Here is a 26,801-nt window from a genome sequence, read left to right on the forward strand (position 1 = left end):
AATATTTCTTTATATCTAACCAAAAAGTGAAATACCAATTTTTGTAAATTTAGCTTTAACATTTTTTTTAATGTAACGACATATTTTCTTAAAATTTTTTGTCCCCTTTTGTACTCTCTTAGACACTGAATTTCCAGAAACACTGAAAGCTGCATTATTATTATTATTATTATTATTATTATTATTATTATTATTATTATTTCTAACTGATAAGTCAAATACCAATTGTTATAGATAAAGCCTTAAAAATCCTTTAGCAGTTCTTTAGTAATTACTTAATTTTCATAAACTTTTCACCCACTATTATACGCCCTTACTTGTTGAAGTTACAAAACGTGCTGAAACGCATATTTTTATTTTCTGAAAGAAACCAAATACCACTTTCTGCAGTTCTAGCTTCAAAATTACCTTCACAGCAACATATTGTAAAAAGGCCTTTTATCCCCAGTTTCACCCCCTTAGGAGTGGAATTTCAAACAATCCTTTCTTAAATGATGCCTACAGTGTAAAATCCAGACCCTCTCCAAACTTAAAGTTTCTGTCCTTAGCAGTTTGTGTGGGCAATGATAAATCAGTGAATCCGTCTGACCTTATTTCACCCCCTTATGGGCTTAATTTCCAAAAATGTGAAACATGTATTTTTGATCTCTAACCAAAAAACCAAACACCAAATTTCAAAGATTTACCTTTAAAAATGCTTTTGCAATGAAATATTTTCATAAATGTCCCCCCCCCCCCCCCCCCCATTTCACCCCCTTAGGGGCTGAATTTCCAAACACAGTGATTTGCATATCTTTTATTCCTAACAGAGAAACTTAATACAAATTTTCGTACATTTAGCTTCAAAAACGCTTGCACAGTGAAATATTTCCAGAAAAACTTTCATTCCCTGTTTCACCCTATAGGGGTTGAATTTCCAAAAATAGTGAAACACTTTTTTTTATTTCCAACTGAGAAGCCAAATTTAGATATTCACAGATTTAGCTTTGAAAATTATTTCATAATAAAAAATTTCCATAAAAAATATCATCTGCTTTTTCATCCCATAGAGGTTCAATTTCCAAAAACACTAAAATAAATATTTCTTTTATTTGTACCCGAGAAGTCAAAATACCAATGTTCATAGATATAGCTTTAACAATACTTCAATAGTTCCTTAATAATGAAACACTTTCAAAAAATGTTATCACCCACTATTTCACCCCCACAGGGTTAAATTTCCAAAAATGATGAAACATATTTCTTTGCTTCTGACCATGAAACCAAATACCAATTTTTGTAGGCCTAGCTTCAAAACTGTCTTATAGTGACATTTAAAAAAAAAAAAAAAACCTCTTCATACCCCATTTCACCCCTTTAGGGTTGGAATATCAAAAATCCCTTCTTAAACAATTCCTACAGTATGAGATTTTCACTCTGCAGTGGAGTGTGCACTGATGTGGAACTTCCTGGCAGGTTAAAACTGTGTGCTGGATTGAGACTCGAGCTGAGGACCTTCGCCTTTCGTGGGCAAGTGCTCTACCGTCTAAGCTACCAAAGCACGACTCATGCCCCATCCTCACAGCTTTACTTCTGCCAGTACCTCGTCTCTTACGTTCCAAACTTTACAGAAGAAGGTTCGCAGGAGAGCTTCTGTAAAGTTTGGAAGGTAGGAGATGAGGTACTGGCAGAAGTAAAGCTGTGAGGACGGGGCGGGCGTCGTGCTTGGATAGCTCAGATGGTAGAGCACTTGCCCGCGAAAGGCAAAGGTCCCAAGTTCGAGTCTCGGTCCGGCACACAGTTTTAATCTGCCAGGAAGTTTCAATTCCTACAGTACAAGATCCACACTTTTTTCAAATTTCGGATAACTGTCCTTAGCGGTTTGGGTAGGGCAATGATGAGTCAGTCAGTAACGACTTTACCTTTTATATATAAAGATTGAAATATATTGTATCACCTGCATTTATGAGCCATTCACATTCTAAATAGTAGAAAATGTGTCTTTTGGAACAATTCAATCAGATTCAGTTTGTACCAAATATTTAGAAAATAAACAATTTTTTCCATAACAGTGTAATAAAAAATGGCAGAACATACCACAGTCTTCATCCCTGAAATTTTTCAATTTGCATAAAGAATTTCGACTGGCCACAGTATGGGAATCTATTCGTTTTATTATTGGTTCAGTCTGAACTATACCACTCCTATAAAGATAAAGAAGATAAACAATAAAATGATTGCATGCATATTGTAACACGTATAAAATTAACTGTGTATAGATATGCATTACAAAACCAACATTTAATGCACCACTACATGAAAGTTATTTTTAACATTTATCATATTTTGCAAATCACTGATCTAGTTTAGCAGCAGAATTTTATCCAAACAAACTTAACCGTATTTTCTGCTTGTTAAATGTCACAAGAGCAGGGATCTTGCATTAATGAATAGTAATTTTACAAGTCAAAAGGTACTCCACTTTTATTATTTCACCAAACATATTTGCAAACATATCTGCAGGACCTCAAATTATATATTGGGCCTATAAAAGTGGCAAACCGTATGTATTTCTACCTTGAGATTTGTTGCGCAAACTGTTCTTGTCACTGTAATTCTCTGAACATCCGAGCTTTAGACAACAATTGTCATTATCTTCATCAAGGAAGCAACTGACTGTCAAAGAAGTAACAGGATTGCACAGATATAGCAAGTTTAGTGGTGCCCACTAGGACCAGAGATTATATTGGTGTCAGCAATGAAATGTAGCTCTTTGCATCTGTTTTCATCACAACATTTAACATGGGATGTGCTGTTAGACATTGTCATGTTTGCCCAAGTATTTTTCCCAGAATCAAGAAAACCATCCCTCCTCATTCTATGAGGGTCACTGCAAAAGAAATGCACACTATTTATGTAAAAATACAGTTTTCATTCTGAATGTGTGAAAGTTTTACAATGTTTAGATACATTCTTTCCACTTGTTTTCAAACTTATTTCAACCTGTTCCCATGAGTGCCACCGTCACAGCATGTCTTCAAGATGGCTGCTACACTTGATGTTCGTCACAAGCAACGTGCTGTGATAGAATTCCTGTGCTGTGAAAATGAGACAGTGCGAAACATCCACAAGAGGTTGAAAAAGGTGTATGGAGATGCTGCTGTCGACCACAGTACAGTTAGTCAGTGGGCAAGCAGGTTACGTGATGAAAGCGGGCATGGCAATATTGAGGATTGTCCTCGCAGTGGCAGGCCTCGTACTGCACACACTCCACAATCACAAAACTCGGATGGACAACACTGAAACATCCGCCTTACAGTCCTGACCTGGCTCCATGTGACTATCATCTCTTTGGGAAACTGAAAGGCTCTCTTCATGGAACAAGGTTTGAAGATGATGACTGCCTCGTGCATGCTGCCAAACAGTGGCACCAACAGGTTGGTCCATAATTTTACCGTGTGGGTTTACAGGCACTGGTTCCAAAATGGCATAAGGCAGTTGAGAGGGATGGAAATTATGTGGAGAAATGAAAATATTGTTCCTAAAGGATATATCTACACACTGTGAATTTTTCAAACATGTATAATAAAACATGGATTTAAAAAAAAAAATAGTGTGCATTTCTTTTGGAGTGTCCCTTGAATTTGTAAATCCACCAGACACTCACAAAAGTGCCCAGAAATTCACCCATATAAGACATATTTATCATATACTACCTGATCAAAAGTACACGAAAACCTATTAGTGGACATTAATATGGGGTGTACCTTCGCCTTTATGATGTCTTGAAATCTGTTGTGGACACTTTCAATGGTTTGGCTGAATGTCAGTGAAGGAATGCCAGACCATTCTTCCTACAGCGAAAAACCAGAGAACGTAGAGATGTTGGATGCTGGGTCTGCACACACACACACACACACACACACACACACACACACACACACACACACACACACACACACACACACATACACAGAGAGAGAGAGAGAGAGAGAGAGAGAGAGAGAGAGAGAGAGAGAGAGAGAGAGAGAGAGAGAGCTAGCTGTATGCAGTATACAATGCAGTAAAATGTGTTTATAACCATCCACAATTAGCATTTTTTAAGCACAATAAGGTAATCTTACCCCAAGCACAAGAAATACCTCCATAATGTAACACCACTGCCTTCATACTTCACTATCGGGACTACACAGGATAGCGCATAAAGTTCTCCAGAATTCACCAAATACCAAACCCAAACCTTTCCATCGAACTGCCACAGGGTATCGTGTGATTCATCATTCCCACTTATTCCCAATCATCCAGTGTCCAGTGGTTTTGGCCTTCGCACCAACTCAAGTGTCGCTCAACACTGACCATAGAAACTTGAGGCTTGTGAGGAGCTTCTCAATCATGGCACACTATTTCTTTTGAGCTCCATACGAACAGTCACTGTGATAGCTCCACCGCTAACAATTTTAAATCCCCAAGTGATTCCCTTCACAGACTTCATGTAATTGTTTACAATCTCCCTCCCACAATGGTCAATGGTACCTTTCCATCTCAACATGAGGTCTACTAGGACTGGTTTACTGTGATTGTTCCTTTACAGTTACATTTCACAATCACATCACCAACAGCTGACTTGGGCAGAGCTTTAGAAGGGTTGAAATGTTGCCGATGGATTTGTTACTCAAGTGACAACCAATCAGTAGTGCATGTTCAAAGTTGCAGCATTAAGCTTTCCTGACTGACTCGTTCTGCTGTTAATGATTCTCTACTGACAACACAATAATCCTTGCCTTCTTTTATACTGGTTGTTCTGCACACAATACTCCTTGCCTCCTTTTATACTGGTTGTTCCACCTCTTGTGATGTCTAGTGGTTAATTCCACATTACATGGAAGTGTTCAGGTACTTCTGGCCAGATAGTGTATGTCTAGCTTGTATCCACAGAGTTGTTAAGTATCACTCAAAAGTTGCCACATACTGCAACTTAGTGCATTTGAGGCACAGAATAACACTTCTTTCAAAGTCACATTCAAAGACAGAACTACACTGTATCTTAACCTCATTGCTCAGCCACTAACACCATTTTCATTCATTACTGATGCACGAAAAAAATGTAATTCATTGCGAGATGGACCATTAAGTAGAGAAAAGAAGAGCATGACACTTTATGCAAAAATTCAGGCTATTTCTGTGATCTTAGCAAATTTAGTTGATTAACTTTTGAACTGTTCAGTTGTTGTACCTAAATTAGAACTTTAAACTACACAAAAAAAGTTGAAGATTCCGTATCAACAGAAGTAGATCCTTAAATATATTAAAACAAAGTATGCTCTGAATACTCAATAACAGCAGAAGCACTGAAATTATCAAAATCAAATATTATCAAATTTTAACACTTGTTCTCTGAGAAGATCTGGGAAACTGGAAAACATGCAGAAAAATGGCAATAATCAGATCAATAATTTCTCACAGCATTTTATGGAGAAAACTATACACTTTAATTTGCTGACTTACAAAACATCTGACCCTGTAGATAGAGTAACACAGGATAAAAATATCACAGAATTTGAAGTGATAGCAAAATTAGTAAACATTATCTGTGAAAGCCATTTTCAAAATTATGGTATTTTCCAGATTTTTCAAGTCAAATCTTTCCAAAGTTTACTTTTTCACTAAATTTGGCACCAGAACGTCCTTTTTTTTTTTTACAGAAGTATATATTGACAATTCTTAGAATATCTATAATTAATTATTTTTTGAAGTATAAATCAGAGAGGAATTGGTAACAGGTGACATAAAAAATGAAGAAATAAGAAATGAAACATTTTTAAAATATTAAATATTGTATTTTGATTTAAAGGCAACAGAAAATATCAAATAAAAGTTACAAATTCTGTTTTTACAAATATAGATACATTATTAGTTACTGATTAAAGGGAACAAACTCTCAAAATACGTCATAATAAAATGAATATAATACTTCATTACATTTTGTATTTCTGCCGAAATCTCTGACGCTTTGCCCAACATAATTGCTCCTTTTGTTTCTAATTCTTTGATTTCAGCTTGCTTTCACTTTTTCGGTAATCATTCCTTCTTTTCTCATTCCCATTCCTTCTAATTTTTTAGGTCCTCTTTGCACAAAGAATGCGCAAGAAAAAACAGGATATAAGACTTTTCTCGATATCACCATTTCCATAATAGTTTTCTTTATAAGCCAAGAAGCAATGCTATACTTTCCCCTTTCAGGTGGTCTTTTATGTAGCTCAGCAACATACTTCTTCAAATGTGGAATATGTTGTTTAAGTGCTCTCTTCATGACTTACAAAATTTCAAACCCATCTTACAGAACAAAATTTGAGAGGGAGCTTCGAAAACCCTGTAATATTTGAGAAGGTTGTCCTCCTTGATGGAAAATACTTCATAAAGTACAGGATCACCCTAAGAAATTCAAGAACATTCCAGCAACTTTCATTACGAGCAGTTTTCAAAGGTTCATTCACTACATGAGGTGAGCAAGTGCAACAATGAAATATTTGTGTTTGATTATCTTCTTCATTGAATAGAAATGATTGAAAATCACGAAACATATTCAAGTTCACATCTGGTCCATCCACAGAAATTTTGATTATATTCTTAGGTGACAAATTCAAACCATTTAGATCCTCCAGGAAACCTGATTGTAAATCAGAAGATGTGGCAAAATTCAAAAACACAGATATTAAATATCTTGTGGATATAGACTGATATTGTTCATCCCTGAAACAAACCACCAAATCCGTCTGTGCCTTTTGCACAACTTCGCTGAAACTCTCGTCATATGACACACAAAAGAATCAAACTTCCCTGACTTTGTTAAGTAGGAGTTTCAGGAAATGAGGGCCAAGTCCACAAGTAATTATATGTGACAACCTACACTTGCGTAACTGTATTTTTTTGGTAATCATGCTGCCAGAAAACATAATTTGGAATACGTCTGTTGTGTTTCCAGAACTTCTCACTGAGGAATGAGACATGACTTTATTCAAAGACCATATAATCTCAGATTTTACTTTCTCATCAATAACTAAAAAATGTTTCAATGAGTTTGTTTTGGAACCCTCTTTAACTGAAGTTCTAGATATTGTAGTAAGAGCAAGTGATTGCAATTTGTCACTACCATTTAAATTCCTTTCAGAACAAACTTGTGACTGTGCTGTCGCTGTTTCTACTATATCACAAGACAACTTGTTTTGTTGCCTTGAAACTAATGAATCAACCAATGCTGAATGTCTCTTTCCTCTTGCATGTGTTTTTACATTTGAAATGCCACTGGTACTAACGTCTAAGTCACATTTGCACAAAATGGTCGACAGATGCCACGTTATAATCTGCAAGTAGTACTAATATGGTGTGGGAAACATTTTAGTTAGCAAGAAAACAATTTTACTCTGATTGCCCTTAACATCTTTAAAATGAGATTACAATTACAACAGTTTTATAATAGTAATTAAAAACTTCTAAGGAAGTGTCTTTCCAAAAAAGATGCAGAATGAAGATATTTAAACAGAAGTGGGAGTGGACAGAATTAAAGGAACAGTCGATAATCCTCCAGCACCACATGGGATGACAGCACTGTCATGGGTGGAAATACAATTTACATGTCATTTCCACTAGGTGTATGTGTGGTGTCACGTATAGCTCAATGAAGTCACACCTTCACATTTCTCAATTTCCTCTCATGGTTGCAAACTGCAGTAGCAGTATTTGCTAACATGGGTTGAACAGATGGACACTTAAGTTTCCTACACATAAGTTTCCTACACATAATGAAGACCTAAGAGATCTGGCGAATCTTTATTATGTTGTTGTTGTTGTTGTTGTTTTGAGGTGTTCTGTCCAGAGACTGCAGCTCTCCATGCTACTGTATCTTGTGCAAGCTTCTTCATCTCTAAGTACCTAATGCAACCTATATCCTTTTGAATCTACTTAGTGTATTAATCTTGTGGTCTCTGTCTACGATTTTTACCCTACACACTGCCCTCCAGTACTAAACTGGTGATCCTTTGATGGCTCAGAACATGCCGTACCAACTGATCCCTCCTTCTAGTCAGCTTATGCCACAAATTTCTCTTCTCCCCAATTCTGTTCAGTACCTCCTCATTAGTTACATGATCTACCCATATAATCTTCAGTATTCATCTGTAGCACCACATTTCGAGAGCTTCTATTCTCTTCTTGTCTAAACTATTTATCGTCCATATTTCACTTGCTTACATGGCTACAATCCATACAAATACTTTCAGAAAAGACTACCAGACACTTAAATCGATACTAGATGTTAACAAATTTCTCGTCTTCAGAAGCGTTTTGCTTTCCATTGCCAGTCTACATTTTATATCCAATCTACTTCAACCATCATCTGTTATTTTTCTCCCAAATAGCAGAACTCATCTACTACTTTAAGTGTCTCATTTCCTAATCTAATTCCCTCAGCATCACCTAATTTAATTCGACTACATTCCATTATCCTCATCTTGCTTTTGTTGACAATATCTGTTGCGGTCAACTGCTCCTCCAGGTCCTTTGCTGTCTATGACAGAATTACAATGTCATCGGTTAACCTCAAAGTTTTTATTTCTTCTCCATGGATTTTAATTCCTACTCCAAATTTTTCTTTTGTTTCCTTTACTGCTTGCTCAATATACAGACTGTTAGCATTGGGGATATGCTACAACCCTGTATAAGGTAACTGGTAGGGTCAGTATTGTCTCACATGTTCCAACATTTCTACAGAATCGAAACTGATCTTCCTCAAGGTCAGCTTCTACCAGTTATTACATTCATCTGTAAAGAATTTGTGTTATTATTTTGCAGCTGTGACCTATTAAACTGATAGTTCGGTAATTTTTGGATCTGTAAACACCTGCTTTCTTTGGGATTTGAATTATTATATTCTTCTTGAATTCTGAGGGTATTTCACCTATCTCATACATCCTGCTCTCCAGATGGTACAGTTTTGTCAGGGCTGGCTCTCCCAAGGTCATCAGTAGTTCTGATCGAATGTTGTCTACCCCCGGGGCCTTTATTTGACTTAGGTCTTTCAGTGCTCAGTCAAACTCTTCACGCAGTGTCATATCTCCCATTTCATCTTCATCTACATCCTCTTCCATTCCCATAATATTGTCCTCAAGTAAATCGCCCTTGTATAGACCCTCTATATACTCCTTCCACCTTTCTACTTTCCCTCCTTTGCTTGGAACTGATTTTCCATCTGAGCTCTTGATATTCATACAGGTGGTTCACTTTTTTCCAAAGGTCTCTTTAATTTCCTTGTAAGCAGTATCTATGTTACTCCTAGTGATGTATACCTCTACATCCTTACATTTGTCCTCTAGCCACCCCTGCTTCGCCATTTTGCACTTCCTGTCAATCTCATTTTGGAGATGTTTGTATTCCTTTTTGCTTCCTTCATTTACTGCATTTTTAAGTTTTCTCCTTTCATCAATTAAATTCAATATCTCTTCTGTTACAAAAGGATTTCTATTAGCCCTCATCTTTTTACCTACTTGATCCTCTGCTGCCTTCACTATTTCATTATTTCTTTCCCCCGTTCTTGTCATTCATTCCCTAATACTCTCTCCAAAACTCTCAACAACGCCTGGTTCTTTCAATTTATCCAGGTTCCATCTCTTTAAATTCCAACCTTTTTGCAGTTTCTTCAGTTTTAATCTACAGTTTGTAACCAATAGATTGTGGTCAGAGTCCACGTCTGCCCCTGGAAATGTCTTACAATTTAAAACCTGGTTCCTAAATCTCTGTCTTACCATTATATAATCTATCTGAAACTTTCCAGCGTCTCCGCACCTCTTCCACATATATAACGTTTTTTATGATTGTTAAACCAAGTGTTAGCTATGATTAAGTTGTGCTCTGCGCAAAGCTCTACCAGGCAGTTTCCTCTTTCATTCCATTCCTTAACCCCATTCCATATTCACCTATAACTTTTCCTTCTCCTCCTTTTCCTGCTATCGAATTCCAGTCCCTCATGACTATTAAATTTTCATCCCCCTTCACTATCTGAATAATCTCTTTTATCTCGTCATACATTTCTTCAATCTCTTCGTCATCTGCAGAGCTAGTGGGCATATAAACTTTTACTAGTGTGGTAGGTGTGGGCTCCGTGTCTATCTTGGTTACAATAATGCATTCACTATGCTGTTTGTAGTAGCCTACCCATGCTCCTATTTTTTTTACTCATTATTAAATCAACTCCTGCATTACCCCTATTTGATTTTGTATTTATAACCCTGTATTCACTTGACCAGAAGTCTTATTCCTCCTGCCACTGTACTTTTCCTTTTTAAATTTTCTAACCTACCTGTCCAATTAAGGGATCTGATATCCCATATTCTGATCCATAGAACACCAGTTTTGTTTCTCCTGATAACGATGTCCTCCTGAGTAGTCCCAGCCTGGAGATTCATATGGGAGACCATTTTACCTCCAGAATATTTTACCCATGAGAACGCCATCATCATTTAACCATAAAGTAAAGCTGCATGCCCTCGAGAAAAATTACAGCTGTAGTTTCCCCTTGGCTTCAGCCTTTTGCAATGCCAGCACAGCAAGGCCGTTTTGGTTAATGCCACAAAGCCAGATCAGTCAATCATCCAGACTGTTGCCCCTGCAACTACTGAAAAGGCTGCTGCCCTTTTCAGGAATCACATGTTTGTCTAGACTCTCAACAGATACCCCTCTGTTGTCGTTGCACCTATGGTACGGCTATATGAATCGCTGAGGCATGCTAGCCTCCCCACCTAAGATACAACTTACACATCACCACTTGATTGTCATCCGTCATTATCTGGCACAGTTCACAAGTTCTGATAACTGTTAAGACTTTCTTACTTAAGTTCTTAAGGGGACATGCTTGTGAAAATGACCAAAAATTGGAAAAAAAATTCTTGGTCCATAGAAATAAGCATTTCATGCTGATTTCAAGAACGTATAGTTAATGGGCACTATCATTTTCCATTTGTTCTTAAATTGTGGTTGAACGTAAGTTTGCACAGTGGCCATGCCCATCCGCCAGTTTGAAGTGCAACAGAACATGTGATGCATTATTCTGTTCCGTTTTTTTTCCGTCGTTAGTTAGGGATAATTAACACACGTGTATTCTAGAAGGCACTGACTCCAAGAAACAAAGTACAGGCATGTCTAGAAGGCTGTGGTTTGAATGTTTACATTAGTGGTTTTATAGTAATTGTGTGTTGTTTTGTTTCTCTGTGTGTGTGTTTCCTGTGCTACAAATGCCGAGAGTAAAGATATTTAGCCTCAAACGAAAGTTTCGCGGCAACCAGTTCCAAACACAACCAAATAATACACATCAGTTGCTTCAAAAGTCTTCCATGGAAACTGTGTCTACCAACAGTGCTTCTAGACACAAACTTTCACTTTCTGAATGTAATAAGAACAAGCCTAGTAGTATTGTAAGCAGCAATAATGACGGAAATGTTGTTGTGAACCTAAATAACCTGTCAAAGACTTCTTGAAGAGTGCTTACACAAAGTGAAATTTATTCTTTGACTTAATATTATAGACTAGCAATAAGGAGTAATGTAGGAAATTTTGTGTACAGGTGGTCAACGGTAAATGAATTACTCTCTTTTATAGGAGATTTAGATACCATGAACAATGAAAAAAGAAATCAAAATCCAGAAGAGACAAATCACAGCAATAGTAAACATAATTCAGAATTTCAGGGAAAGAAAAAAGCAAACTTTTGTCAGGTAACAAATTATACTTGGGGCAAGCATAAAAAACTGAGTAATAGGCTGAGAAATGCAAATGCAAAAACACTTAGTAGTACTAAAAGGGATGATGATAAAACAATATTTCAATGATATACACAGTGATGAGCCGCATTATTTGAGGAAAATGGGCAGTGTCCTGGTCAAAGAGTCAAAACCCAGGATGTACAAGGATTGGAACTTTAATAATGGCAACTATTTCTTTACAGCTTATACAAAATAGATATGTGTTTCAAAGTTTTACTGACCTTCAAAGTAGTCACCAGCATTGTGTATAGCCCATTGCCAGTGATGTGGAGGTCGTAGAATACTCTTAGCAGTGCCAGTTGTGATAATAGTTTGAGCAGAGTGGTCTGCTGCCCAACGAATTTGTGGAAGTTCTGAAGCGAATTCCATGAAGTGTTTCCTTCAGTTTAGAAATCGAGGGCTTAGGTCAGAGGTGGTATAGAACTTAGCAGCCCCATCAGTCAAACAAATCAGTAACAGGTTACAATGAAAGTGCTTGAGAATTGTCCTGCAAATGGTGGTCTGGTCCTGTAGAAAGTGTCATTACTTTTGTCTCTATGCTGTTCATTTTTGGAACACAACCTATGACCATCTTAGAGATAGAAATGATGACACTTTCTGGGACCTGACCATCATTTTGCAGGACAATGCTCAAGCATGTACAGTGCAAGCTGTTACTGACTTGTTTGACTGATGGGGCTGCTAAGGGCTATACTACCTACTGCACTCCTCTGACTTAAGCCCTTGTGAGTTCAACTCGATTTCTAAACTGAAGGAAACACTTCATGGAATTCGCTTCAGAACTTCCACAAATTCGTTGGGCAGCAGACCACTCTGCTCAAACTGTCATCACAACTGGCACTGCTAAGAGTATTCTACAACCTCCACATCACTGGCATCATTGATATTCACAGGGCATGTACATTAGTATGTTCTGCAGAAATGATTAGCATTTCAGTCACCTCGTTCCAGCATGAATCTTGTTGCCTAGTAGGCACAGGGTCTGCCACGGGCACTGGTAACGCGTTCCACGCATGATGGCATAGATGCATATACGATGTGAAAGAAGTCTTGTCGTATAGCCATCCATGCTCCATTCACATGGTTCCAAAGTTCATCTGTGGTGGTCAGCACTGGGTCACAGCACTGCACCCGTCATTTCACCACATACCACACATTTTCGAATGGTGGCAAAGTCTGGAGATCTGGTGAGCCATGGCAAAAGGCTGACACCAAGAACGTACAAGTTCAAGCAGCAACATGTGGTTGTCCATTATCTTGCTGAAAAATGGAATCTGGCGTGTTATTCAGAAAGGGCAAAGCTATGAGTCACAAGAAGTCACACTGGTGACGGTGCCGTGGACTAGGAGCAAATGTGATTTGTAGTTGTACCCAATAGCACCCCACATCATGCTTTTCCATCATTGATATTTGCTTAAAGTTGGTGCTGTGTGTCTTTTGCAAATGTAGTCACTGTGATGTCACTCCCTGTCTGCAGTGAACCAAAATGTGGCCATCATTTTCAAATAAACAGAACTTGGATTCATCCGAAAACACTATCTGATGCTATTCCTGTCCCCAGTGACGTCATTCCATACACCACTGAGGTCTAACATGTTTTAGCCGCATGCACATTTTATCAGCAGGTGGTGGTGTGCTGCTATATTGATGTTGACCTTCAACCCATGGGCCGACATGATACAAATGCTAATCATGTCTGCCGAACATACTAATATACATGTCCTGTGAATATGAATGTCCTATCTCTAGTCATTCGAGGTGTTCTGTTTTTTCTGAACAAGACTTCACATTACCACCAGGTCTAAATTTCGCAAAATGTTTCTGCATATTCAAGTTACTTCCTTCCTAATTACATTGTAGGAAATACTGCAACCAGCCCCAAATATTTTTAAATTATTTTATTAAACCATTACTAGTTACAGAGCTACCTATCATCAGATAGCAGCACTGACTTCTTTGCAAGTTTTAAATTTGTGTCCTGAATTATAACAAGGTATTTGTGTTACACTGTTTACAAAAGGCTTTACATTTGTTTTATAAAATATATCAAAGTTTTTATGAGTAAACAGTTTTATGCCCATACATGCTCTATACATAGCACTTACTTCACAAAAAGCCCTCCTTTACATCTTATAAGGCAGTGGTTTGATTTTCTTTTACAGTCCATGTTGATCAATGAAGTGAGCTAAATACGTGATGGCTCATACATTTGTTTACATCGGCAGCTGATATAGTGTACCAAAGACTGATATATATGAACAGGTATGGCACACTTCTAGAGCTACTGCAAATGTACTTTTAATGGTACAGATAATTCCATACAGTTATACATTTAATTATTAAGGTTTCAAAGCTGCTGATAATGGTCAATGAAGAATTTTCTCTCTGCCAATTAATTATTATTGATATCATTTCAAATTATAGGAGCTGTATGAAATTTTGGAGGTATACTGGATTTCTTTCTTTTCTGTTCTAGTTAAGGAAATATCCCTAAGTCATCTTTGATGCTTATTTCTGTGTTTCCACATTGGATCATGTGACTAGCAAAATTTGACTTATTTAGGTTGTTGAGCCTGAGAGCATCTATGTGTTCACAGTATTGTACATTAAACCACTTACAAGTTTGGCTAAGTTAAAGTTGGGGCACACAGAACAATTTAGTTTATAAATGCCAGACGTATGCTGTACTTCAGTTTTTAAATTTAAGTAGTGAATAATTTTGTCTTTCATTTTATTGTTTGTGGAAAAATTAGTTTTGATATTTTTTTGCATGGAATAAGTTTGCAATATGATATGATGCTTCACCAATGAATGGTAAGCAGATATATTTCACAGAATTCTGAGGAGCTATTTGAGCTAAATTGCTATTTTTGTCACTGTATTTCTTTTTAATTCTGTTGTGAAGTTTAGGGATGGTGTCAGAGCTGTAACCATCATTATGGGTGATTAGTTTGATTGTTTTTAGTTCTTGCAGTTTATCTTCAGTGTCCAAATGGATTTTTTTCCAATCTGTTGAGTGTTACCCCATAATACACCATTTTGTGTCGCTCAGGGTGACATGATTAGCTGCTGTCGTGGCATCCGTTGTAGTGGGTTTTCTATATATTTTAAACTTATATTTACCACTGCATTTACTAATTTTTTATCCAAGAAATTTATGCGACTATCAATTTCATGCACAACAGTAAAATTTAGGTTTCAGTGGGATTTGTTAACCTCTTTTGAAAACTAACTAACTTCTTCTACCGTTCCATCAAATAAGGTAAGTGTGTCATCCCCATAGTGTCTGTAATATACGACTTTTTTCTTTATTGTCATGTTGTTGTTGTTGTGGTCTTCAGTCCTGAGACTGGTTTGATGCAGCTCTCCATGCTACTCTATCCTGTGCAAGCTTCTTCATCTCCCAGTACCTACTGCAACCTGTATCCTTCTGAATCTGCTTAGTGTATTCATCTCTTGGTCTCCCTCTACAATTTTTACCCTCCACGCTGCCCTCCAATACTAAATTGGTGATCCCTTGATGCCTCAGAACATGTCCTACCAACTGATCCCGTCTTCTGGTCAAGTTGTGCCACAAACTTCTCTTCTCCCCAATCCTATTCATTACTTCCTCACTACTTATGTGATCTACCCATCTAATCTTCAACATTCTTCTGTAGCACCACATTTCGAAAGCTTCTATTCTCTTCTTGTCCAAACTATTTATCGTCCATGTTTCGCTTCCATACATGGCTACACTCCATACAAATACTTTCAGAAATGACTTCCTGACACTTAAATCTACACTCAATGTTAACAAATTTCTCTTCTTCAGAAACGCTTTCCTTGCCATTGCCAGTCTACATTTTATATCCTCTCTACTTCGACCATCATCAGTTATTTTGCTCCCCAAACAGCAAAACTCCTTTACTACTTTAAGTGTATCATTTCCTAATCTAATTCCCTCAGCATCACCCGACTTAATTTGACTACATTCCATTATCCTCGTTTTGCTTTTGTTGATGTTCATCTTATATCCTCCTTTCAAGACACTATCCATTCCATTCAACTACTCTTCCAAGTCCTTTGCTGTCTCTGACAGAATTACAATGTCTTCGGCGAACCTCAAAGTTTTTATTTATTTTCCATGGATTTTAATAACTATTCCGAATTTTTCTTTTGTTTCCTTTACTGCTTGCTCAATATACAGATTGAACAACATCGGGGAGAGGCTACAACCCTGTCTTACTCCCTACCACTGCTTCCCTTTCTTGTCCCTCGACTCTTATAACTTCCATCTGGTTTCTGTACAAATTGTAAATAGCCTTTCGCTCCCTGTATTTTACCCCTGCCACCTTTAGAATTTGAAAGAGAGTATTGCAGTCAACATTGTCAAAAGCTTTCTCTAAGTCTACAAATGCTAGGGACGTAGGTTTGCCTTTCCTTAATCTTTCTTCTAAGATAAGTCATAGGGTCAGTATTGCCTCACGTGTTCCAACATTTCTACGGAATCCAAACTGATCTTCCCCGAGGTCGGCTTCTACTAGTTTTTCCATTCATGTTAGTATTTTGCAGCTGTGACTTATTAAACTGATAGTTCGGTAATTTTCACACCTGCTTTCATTGGGATTGGAATTATTATATTCTTCTTGAAGTCTGAGGGTAATTCGCCTGTTTCATACATCTTGCTCACCAGGTGGTAGAGTTTTGTCAGGACTGGCTCTCCCAAGGCCGTCAGTAGTTCCAATGGAATGCTGTCTACTCCGGGGGCCTCGTTTCGACTCAGGTCTTTCAGTGCTCTGTCAAACTCTTCACGCAGTATCGTATCTCCCATTTCATCTTCATCTACATCCTCTTCCATTTCCATAATATTACCCTCAAGTACATCGCCCTTGTAGAGACCCTCTATATACTCCATCCATCTTTCTGCTTTCCCTTCTTTGCTTAGAACTGGGTTTCCATCTGAGCTCTTGATATTCATACAAGTCGTTCTCTTGTCTCCAAAGGTCTCTTTAATTTTTCTGTAGGCAGTATCTATCTTACCCCTAGTGAGATAGGGCTCTACATCCTTACATTTGTCCTCTAGCCATCCCTGTTTAGCCATTTTGCACTTCCTGTCGATCTCATTTTTGAGACGTTTGTATTCCTTTTTGCCTGCTTCATTTACTGCATTTTTATATTTTCTCCTTTCATCAATGAAATCCAATATTTCTTCTGTTACCCAAGGATTTCTACTAGCCCTCGTCTTTTTACCTACTTGATCCTCTGCTGCCTTCACTACTTCATCCCTCAAAGTTACCCATTCTTCTTCTACTGTATTTCTTTCCCCCATTCCTGTCAATTGTTCCCTTATGCTCTCCCTGAAACTCTGTACAACCTCTGGTTCTTTCAGTTTATCCAGGTCCCATCTCCTTAAATTCCCACCTTTTTGCAGTTACTTCAGTTTTAATCTACAGTTCATAACCAATAGATTGTGGTCAGAGTCCACATCTGCCCCTGGAAATGTCTTACAATTTAAAACCTGGTTCCTAAATCTCTGTCTTACCATTATATAACCTATCTGAAACCTTCTAGTATCTCCAGGCTTCTTCCATGTATACAAACTTCTTTCATGATTCTTGAACCAAGTGTTAGCTATGATTATGTTGTGTTCTGTGCAAAATTCTACCAGGCGGCTTCCTCTTTCATTTCTTAGCCCCAATCCATATTCACCTACTATGTTTCCTTCTCTTCCTTTTCCTACTGTCGAATTCCAGTCACCTATGACTATTAATTTTTGGTCTCCCTTCACTACCTGAATAATTTCTTTTATCTCATCACACATTTCTTCAATTCCTTCATCATCTGCAGAGGTAGTTGGCATATAAACTTGTTCTACTGTAGTAGGCGTGGGCTTCATGTCTATCTTGGCCAAAATAATGTGTTCACTATGCTGTTTGTAGTAGCTTACCCGCACTCCTATCTTTTTATTCTTTATTAAACCTACTCCTGCGTTACCCCTATTTGATTTTGTATTTATAACCCTGTATTCACCTTACCAAAAGTCTTGTTTCTCCTGCCACCGAACTTCAGTAATTCCCACTACATCTAACTTTAACCTATCCATTTCCCTTTTTAAATTTTCTATCCTACCTACCCGATTAATGGAACTGACATTCCATGCTCCGATCCGTAGAACGCCAGTTTTCTTTCTCCTGATAATGATGTCCTTCTGAGTAGTCCCCGCCCAGAGATCCGAATGGGGGACTATTTTACCTCTGGAATATTTTACCCAAGAGGACGCCATCATCATTTAATCATACAGTAAAGCTTGCATGCCCTCGGGAAAAATTACGGCTGTAGTTTCCCCTTGCTTTCAGCCGTTCGCAGTACCAGCACAGCAAGGCCGTTTTGGTTATTGTTACAAGGCCAGATCAGTCAATCATCCAGACTGTTGCCCTTGCAACTACTGAAAAGGCTGCTGCCCCTCTTCAGGAACCACATGTTTGTCTGTCCTCTCAACAGATACCCCTCCGTTGCGGCTGCACCTACGGTACGGCTATCTGTATCGCTGAGGCACGGAAGCCTCCCCACCAACGGCAAGGTCCATGGTTCATGGGTTCATTGTCATATTGGCATTGAAAAGGATGTTTCTAAATGATTTATGCAAATATTGGCTAGCAGGCTAGCTAGGCACCTGCCTATTGCAAGGCCATGTTCTTGTTCATACAAATTGTTATTAAAGCTGAACTAGTTTTGTGATAGCACTAAGATTATAAATTTAACTAGATCATAAATTTCTGGTATACTGATCTTTTTTATGTTTAAGCATGTTACTTTTAATTACAGAGATCGTTTCTTTTACCAGTACATTTGTAAACAAGTTAAATATCAAAGAATGTGAATGTGGCTATGTGTGGTATGGTGATGTCTTTGACGTTTCCTGAAATCTCATGGCTATCGTTTTCGCTAAAAATCATCTTCAAATGTAAAGGCCTTGGTGACGATCTCATTAAGTTTTTTTTTTTTTTTTTTTTTTTTTTTACTTATTTTATAGTAAGTGCTCTTGAGGTCACAATCAGACATATAGGACAATGTTCTTTGTGAATCCATGATTGTGATCAAAGTTCTGAGGGTGGAGGGTACATTATTGTGCATTCAGATTTTTCAATTGAGACTAGCATGAAGTTGCACTCTCTGAGGGCTTTTTTATGCTTAGCCTATAATTTTAGGTCTGGCTAAGAATTAATTTCTTGTATGTTACATTTCTGAAAAAAATCTACATCTACATCCATACTCTGCAAGCCACCTGACGGTGTGTGGCAGAGGGTACCTTGAGTACCTCTATCGGTTCTCTCTTCTATTCCAGTCTCGTATTGTTCGTGGAAAGAAGGATTGTCGGTATGCCTCTGTGTGGGCTCTAATCTCTCTGATTTTATCCTCATGGTCTCTTCGTGAGAAATACGTAGGAAGGAGCAATATACTGCTTGACTCCTCGGTGAAGGTATGTTCTCGAAACTTCAACAAAAGCCCGTACCGAGCTACTGAGCGTCTCTCCTGCAAAGTCTTCCACTCGAGTTTATCTATCATCTCCGTAACGCTTTTGCGATTACTAAATGATCCTGTAACAATGTGTGCTGCTCTCCAATGGATCTTCTCTATCTCTTCTATCAACCCTATCTGGTACGGATCCCACACTGCTGAGCAGTATTCAAGCAGTGGGTGAACAAGCGTACTGTAACCTACTTCCTTTGTTTTCGGATTGCATTTCCTTAGGATTCTTCCAATGAATCTCAGTCTGGCATCTGCTTTACCGACGATCAACTTGATACGATCATTCCATTTTAAATCACTCCTAATGCGTACTCCCAGATAATTTATGGAATTAACTGCTTCCAATTGCTGACCTGGTATATTGTAGCTAAATGATAAGGGATCTTTCTTTCTATGCATTCGCAGCACATTATACTTGTCTACATTGAGATTCCATTGCCATTCTCTGCACCATGCATCAATTCGCTGCACATCCTCCTGCATTTCAGTACAATTTTCCATTGTTACAACCTCTCGATATACCACAGCATCATCTGCAAAAAGCCTCAGTGAACTTCCGATGTCATCCACAAGGTCACTTATGTATATTGTGATTAGCAATGGTCCCACAACACTCCTCTGTGGCACACCTGAAATCACTCTTACTTCGGAAGACTTCTCTCCACTGAGAATGACATGCTGCATTCTGTTATCTAGGAACTCTTCAATCCAGTCACACAATTGGTCTGATAGTCCATGTGCTCTTATTTCGTTCATTAAACGACTGTGGGAAACTGTATCGAATGCCTTGTGGAAGTCAAGAAACACGCCATCTACCTGTGAACCCGTGTCTACGGCCCTCTGAATTTCGTGGACGAATAGCGCGAGCTGGGTTTCACACGACCGTCTTTTTCGAAACCCATGCTGATTCCTACAGAGTAGATTTCTAGTCTCCAGAAAAGTCATTATACTCAAACATAATATGTGTTCCAAAATTCTACAACTGATCGACGTTAGAGATATAGGTCTATAGTTCTGCACATCTGTTCGAGGTCCCTTCTTGAAAACGGGGATCACCTGTGCCCTTTTCCAATCCTTTGGAATGCTACGCTCTTCTAGAGACCTACGGTACACCGCTGCAAGAAGGGGGGCAAGTTCCTTCGCGTACTCTGCGTAAAATCGAACTGGAATCCCATCAGGTCCAGTGGCCTTTCCTCTTTTCAACGATTTTAATTGTTTCTCTATCCCTCTGTCATCTATTTTGATATCTACCATTTTGTCATCTGTGCGACAATCTAGAGAAGGAACTACAGTGCAATCTTTCTCTGTGAAACAACTTTGGGAAAAGACATTTAGTATTCGGCCTTTAGTCTGTCATCCTCTGTTTCAGTACCATTTTTGTCACAGAGTGTCTGGACATTTTGTTTTGATCCACCTACCACTTTGACATTAGACCAAAAGTTCTTAGGATTTTCTGCCAAGTCAATACACAGAACTTTACTTTCGAATTTATTCAATGCCTCTCGCATAGTCCTCCTCATGCTACATTTTGCTTTGCGTAATTTTTGTTTGTCTGCATGGCTTTGGCTACGTTTATGTTTGCTGTGAAGTTCCCTTTGCTTCTGCAGCAGTTGTCTAACTTGGTTGTTGTACCATGGTGGCTCTTTTCCAGCTCTTACGATCTTGCTTGGCACATACTCATCTAATGTATATTGTACGATGGCTTTGAACTTTGTCCACTAATGCTCAACACTATCTGTACTTGAGACAAAACTTTTGTGTTGAGCCGTCAGGCACTCTGAAATCTGCTTTTTGTCACTTTTGCTAAACAGAAAAATCTTCCTACCTTTTTTAATATTTCTATTTACGGCTGAAATCATCGATGCAGTAAACACTTTATGATCGCTGATTCCCTGTTCTGCGTTAACTGTTTCAAATAGTTCGGGTCTGTTTGTCACCAGAAGGTGTAATATGTTATCGCCACGGGTCGGTTCTCTGTTTAACTGCTCAAGGTAGTTTTCAGATAAAGCACTTTAAAAAATTTCACTGGATTCTTTGTCCCTGCCACCTGTTATGAACGTTTGAGTCTCCCAGTCTATATCCAGTAAATTAAAATCTCCACCCAGAACTATAACTTGGTGGGGAAATCTACTTGAAATATTTTCCGAATTATCCTTCAGGTGCTCAGCCACAACAGCTGCTGAGCCAAGGGGCCTATAGAGACATCCAATTACCATGTCTGAGCCTGCTTTAACCGTGACCTTCACCCAAATTATTTCACATTTCAGATCTCTGTCAACTTCCTTCGATACTATTGCAATTCGTATCATTATAAACACGCCTCCCCCTTCACTGTCCAGCCTGTCTCTGCGGTATACATTCCAATGTGAGTTTAGAATTTCATTACTGTTTACATCTGGTTTCAGCCAACTTTCTGTCCCTAGCACTATGTGGGCATTGTGACCGTTTATTAATGAGAGCAGTTCTGGGACCTTTCTATAGATGCTCCTGCAGTTTACTACTAGCACATTAATATTGTTATTCCCTGTTGCATTTTGCCTACTCCTACCTTGCCGTGTCTCAGGAGGTGTCTTGTCGGGCCTAGGGAGGGAATTCTCTAACCTAAAAAACCCACATGTGCACTCCACACGTACTCCGCTACCCTTGTAGCCACTTCCTGCGTATAGTGCATGGCTGACCTATTCAGGGGGACCCTACATTTCTCCACTCGATAGTGGAGGTTGAGAAATTTGCATCCCAGATCTCCGCAGAATCGTCTGAGCCTCTGGTTTAAGCCTTCCACTCAGCTCCAAACTAGAGGACCGCGATCGGTTCTGGGAACAATACTACAAATAGTTAGCTCTGATTTCACCCTACGAGCGAGGCTTTCCGCCTTCACCAACTCCGCCAACTGCCTGTATGAACTGAGGATGACCTCTGAACCCAGACGGCAGGAGTCATTGGTGCTGACATGAGCTACAATTTGCAGTCGGGTGCACCCAGTGCTCTCTATCGCCGCCGGCAGGGCCTCCTCCACAGCTCGGATTAGACCCCCCGGCAAGCAGACAGATTGAACACAGACCTTCTTCCCCGACCTTTCCGCTATTTCCCTAATCACCCGCCTAACGTTGGAGCACCCAATCACTAAGAAACCCCTCCCCCCCATGTGCCTGCTCGGTCCTTGCTGAAGGAGTGGCCACATGTCCACTCACAGGCAGAGCGGGCAATGACACATGGCCAGCCTCCACATTGACCCTCCGCCTTGTGCGCAGTGAACGCCACTGAAACCGCCACTCCCCTTGGGGAGAGGGTGGCCCAACTGCGCCCGATACCTGCGAAGATGTCTCAACAGCAGGGACAGTGGGTGAAGCATGTAACACCTGGGGTGTACCATGCGACACACCAGACTCCCCACTGCCGCTACACTCCGAGGCAGCAGCCTGAAGACGGCTGACCGCGGCCATCAACACGTTCAGCTGTTCTCGCGCAGTGGCCAGCTCCTCCTGCACCCGTACACAGCAGTCACACATCCTATCCACCCTAAGAAATCAATTTACTGTAGAGAGTTAATCAACTGTTAACTAGACTGCTAATTCACTAAAGGCGGCTGACAGTTGACTGAACTGTGGTTACTAGACACTTCTTGTAGAAAACAATGAAAATAGCACTACCTGTCTCTGGACTGTATTCAAAACAAACACTAGCACTACTGGCACTATGGCTGACTAAAGGGACTCTCTCTGACTGTATTCAAAACAAACACAAAATCTATGGAACACTATTACTAGCACTCGACAATTAAAGCTTCCTAAAAGCAAAAACACACGGAAGAAGAAGTGAAAAGTAGGAAAAACACAGTTAATACTTAAATTAACGTAGCTCGCTGCACAGCAGACATGAAGCAGATGATGACACTGACACTACTGGCACTATGGCTGACTAAAGGGGCTCTCTCTGGCTTTATTCTAGTGTTTGTTTATGTAATCGTCTTCATACATTATCACTGTAGAGCTTTGTTCTCAATGAGTTTTTTATTTATTTTTCTGAGATCAGCTGAGTATTGCAAAAAATTGCATTGCGTCTTGTTTGTGTCTGTGTGTTCCTGGATTAGCTCGTTTATTTTATTACCTACTGCATTTTCACTGCAATTATTTAATTTAGTTATCTCACATGCAATTTTGGTTTCAACAATTGCTTCTTTAATGTTAATTTTTACTTGTTTTAGTTTTAATGTTATGTTTTGGGGCCTTGTTTAGCAGATTTTGTTCAAAATTAATGAAACTAATAGTTCTGAAGTTGATAACTCTATCAAAGAAACAATATTCAACAGATGATGGGTTTTTGTATGACTTCTTGCTTGAAATTAAAGCTTTTATGATATGATGTTTTGTCCTAATGAAAACACCAGTTTCGTCTACAATGCATATGAAATGCACAGGACACAGCAAGTTATTTCATTCTAAATGAAGTACATACATCTGACTATTCAGAAGCTCTTTCTGTTTGTACTGAGCTCTCATTTCACTACATAGCCAACACAGTTCACACTTTACCTTTGCTAGATATGCAGTTTTACTGATGTTCTTGACGTTCACTTTGATATACTTTAGAATGACTCTTTCAGCAAGACGCTTTTTGTTAAATGCTACAGTAAGTATTACTTTCATTAGCTGAAGCTTGCACTTTTCACAAATCATGCACAGATCTCCTTACCTGGTGACAGAAAAATTATTTTATCCACCTCGGTGAGAGAACACAGGAGCTGTTTTCGTAAATTATACTGTGGGAGTAACATTGACGTTTTTGGAAGTTTTACATTTTTGATATGAAGTATAACAATGTTTCTGTGATTGCATACTTTACAAAAGGTTTTACATATGCATCCTAAAAGATAACCAAGTTATTGTGATTACAAAGTTATATACGTTCCATAAATTGTACTTTACATACTATAAGATGAAGGTCTGATTACTCTTTTACGATCCACGTTGATCAATGCTGCTGTAAACAAATGTATCCACCACCTTGTATTTAGTTCATTGACCAACATGAAATGTAAAAGAAAATCAAACCTCTGCCTTATAATATGCAACAGAGAGCTTTTCATGAAGTAAAACAATGTATAGAACATATATACGTGTAAATTTATGCAATCATAAAAACTTTGAAATATTTTAGAACACAAATGTAAAACCTTTCATAAATTAAGCAATCACAAAAACTTTCTTCTGTTTTAGGACACAAATGTAAAACTTGTAAAAAAGTCAATGCTACCCATCTAATGATGGGCTCAGGCCTTAAATTAGTGCTGGCACAATTTAAAAAAATCTTTTAGCTGGTTGCAGTATTTTTCCTAAAGTGTGATTTATGAAAACAGATGTGGTGTTCTCTAACTAAAATGGATAAAATACTATCTAATTGAAATATTTCCAATAATGTACTAGTGGCACAGGATTTTCCCAGATACTGATTTTCTTTCTATTGTGGTTTTTGCTAACTCATCCCATAATCATTTGAATTCCATGTTTTGTTGAGTAGCCTCATTCCCCAGAAAGTTTGATACAGTACTGGCCATTAAAATTGCTACACCAAGAAGAAATGCAGACGATAAACGGGTATTCATTGGACAAATATATTATACTAGAACTGACATGTGATTACATTTTCACGCAGTTTGGGTGCATAGATCCTGAGAAATCAGTACCCAGAACAACCACCTCTGTCCGTAATAACGGCCTTGATACGCCTGGGCATTGCTGGAAATAATAACGGCCTTGATATGCTTGGGCATTGCTGGAAATAATAACGGCCTTGATACGCCTGGGCATTGAGTCAAACAGAGCTTCGATGGCATATACAGGTACAGCTGCCCATGCAGCTTCAACACGATACCACAGTTCATCAAGAGTAGTGACTGGCATATTGTGATGAGCCAGTTGCTCTGCCACTATTGACCAGACATTTTCAATTGGTGAGAGATCTGGAGAATGTGCTGGCCAGGGCAGCAGTCGAACATTTTCTGTATCCAAAAGGCCTGTACAGGACCTGCAACATGTGGTCGTGCATAATCCTACTGAAATGTAGGGTTTCGCAGGGATCGAATGAAGGCTAGAGCCACGGATCGTAACATATCTGAGATGTAACGTCCACTGTTCAAAGTGCCGTCAATGCGAACAAGAGGTGACCAAGATTTGTGACCAATGGCACCTCATACCATCACACCGGATGATACGCCAATATGGCGATGACGAATACACGCTTCCAATGTGCGTTCATCACAATGTCGCCAAACACAGATGCGACCATCATGATGCTGTAAACAGAACCTGGATTTATCCAAAAAAATGACGTTTTGCCGTTCGTGCACCAAGGTTTGCCATCGAGTACACTATCGCAGGTGCTCCTGTCTGTGATGCAGCATCAAGGGTAACTGCAGCCATGGTCTCCAGGCTGATAGTCCATGCTGCTGCAAACATTGTCGAACTGTTCGTGCAGATGGTTGTCGTCTTGCAAACGTCCCCATATGTTGGCTAAGGGATTGAGACGTGGCTCCACAATCCGTTATAGCCATGCGGATAAGATGCCTGTTATCTCGACTGCTAGTGATACTAGGCCATTGGGATCCAGCACAGCATTCTATATTACCGTCCTGAACCCACCAAATCCATATTCTGCTAACAGTGACTGGATCTCGACCAACACAAGCAGCAATGTCATGATACGATGAACCGCAATTGCGATAGGCTACAATCCAACCTTTATCAAAGTCGGACACATGATGGTACGCATTTCTCCTCTTTACACGAGGCATCACAACAACATTTCACCAGGCAATGCCAGTCAGCTGCTGTTTGTGTATGAGAAATCAGTTGGAAACTTTCCTCATGTCAGCACGTTGTAGGTGTCGCCACTGATGCCAACCTTGTATGAATGCTCTGAAAAGCTAATCATTTGCATATCACAGCATCTTCTTCCTGTTGGTTAAATTTTGCGTCTGTAGCACATCATCTTCATGGTGTAAAAATTTTAATGGGCAGGAGTGTATTACCCAAGTTCTTTGCCTTTTCTCAAAATTTCTGTTCTACTAATTCTTGAATTTTTTCCTCCAAACTGGTAAGTGTATCTTGTGAACAAATTGGTTCACCATTTTCACGCCACTGTTCTAATAATTAGATATGGCCTTGTGCCTCTGAGATTCGATCCTTTACATATTTACAAACCTTCTCAGTCAAATCACGTAAACGATCTACAATGATGTGTGATTCTTTAATATAACCATGTATTTCACACCTTACCAAATCACACTGCCATAAAATTTCAGTGTGTATCTCCTCTTTTAATGCTGACAGTTTTTCATGTAATTGATTACCTCCTCATCTCAACGTGTGATTTCGGAACCGCACAAGTTTCCCAAATCTATTTCTTTAGCTCTTCTACTAATTTTGCATTACTATTTTCTGGCTTTGATGTACACTCTTGTTTTTGAAGCATTTCACTACTAAGGTGATTGCCTTGAGCCAT

General features: G+C 38.9%; 1 protein-coding gene across 1 annotated transcript in view; it reads right to left on the reverse strand.

The window, feature by feature from the left end:
* Nucleotides 1-26,801, reverse strand: part of LOC126427301 (uncharacterized) — a 235,530-nt gene that overhangs the window by 97,027 nt on the left and 111,702 nt on the right. Inside the window, exon 6 of the mRNA XM_050089606.1 lies at nt 2,077-2,183. Coding sequence (XP_049945563.1) covers nt 2,077-2,183 — 107 coding nt within the window. The remainder of the gene's footprint in view (nt 1-2,076; nt 2,184-26,801) is intronic.

This window comes from Schistocerca serialis, chromosome 11, assembly GCF_023864345.2.
Source record: "Schistocerca serialis cubense isolate TAMUIC-IGC-003099 chromosome 11, iqSchSeri2.2, whole genome shotgun sequence".
NCBI lineage: Eukaryota > Metazoa > Arthropoda > Insecta > Orthoptera > Acrididae > Schistocerca > Schistocerca serialis.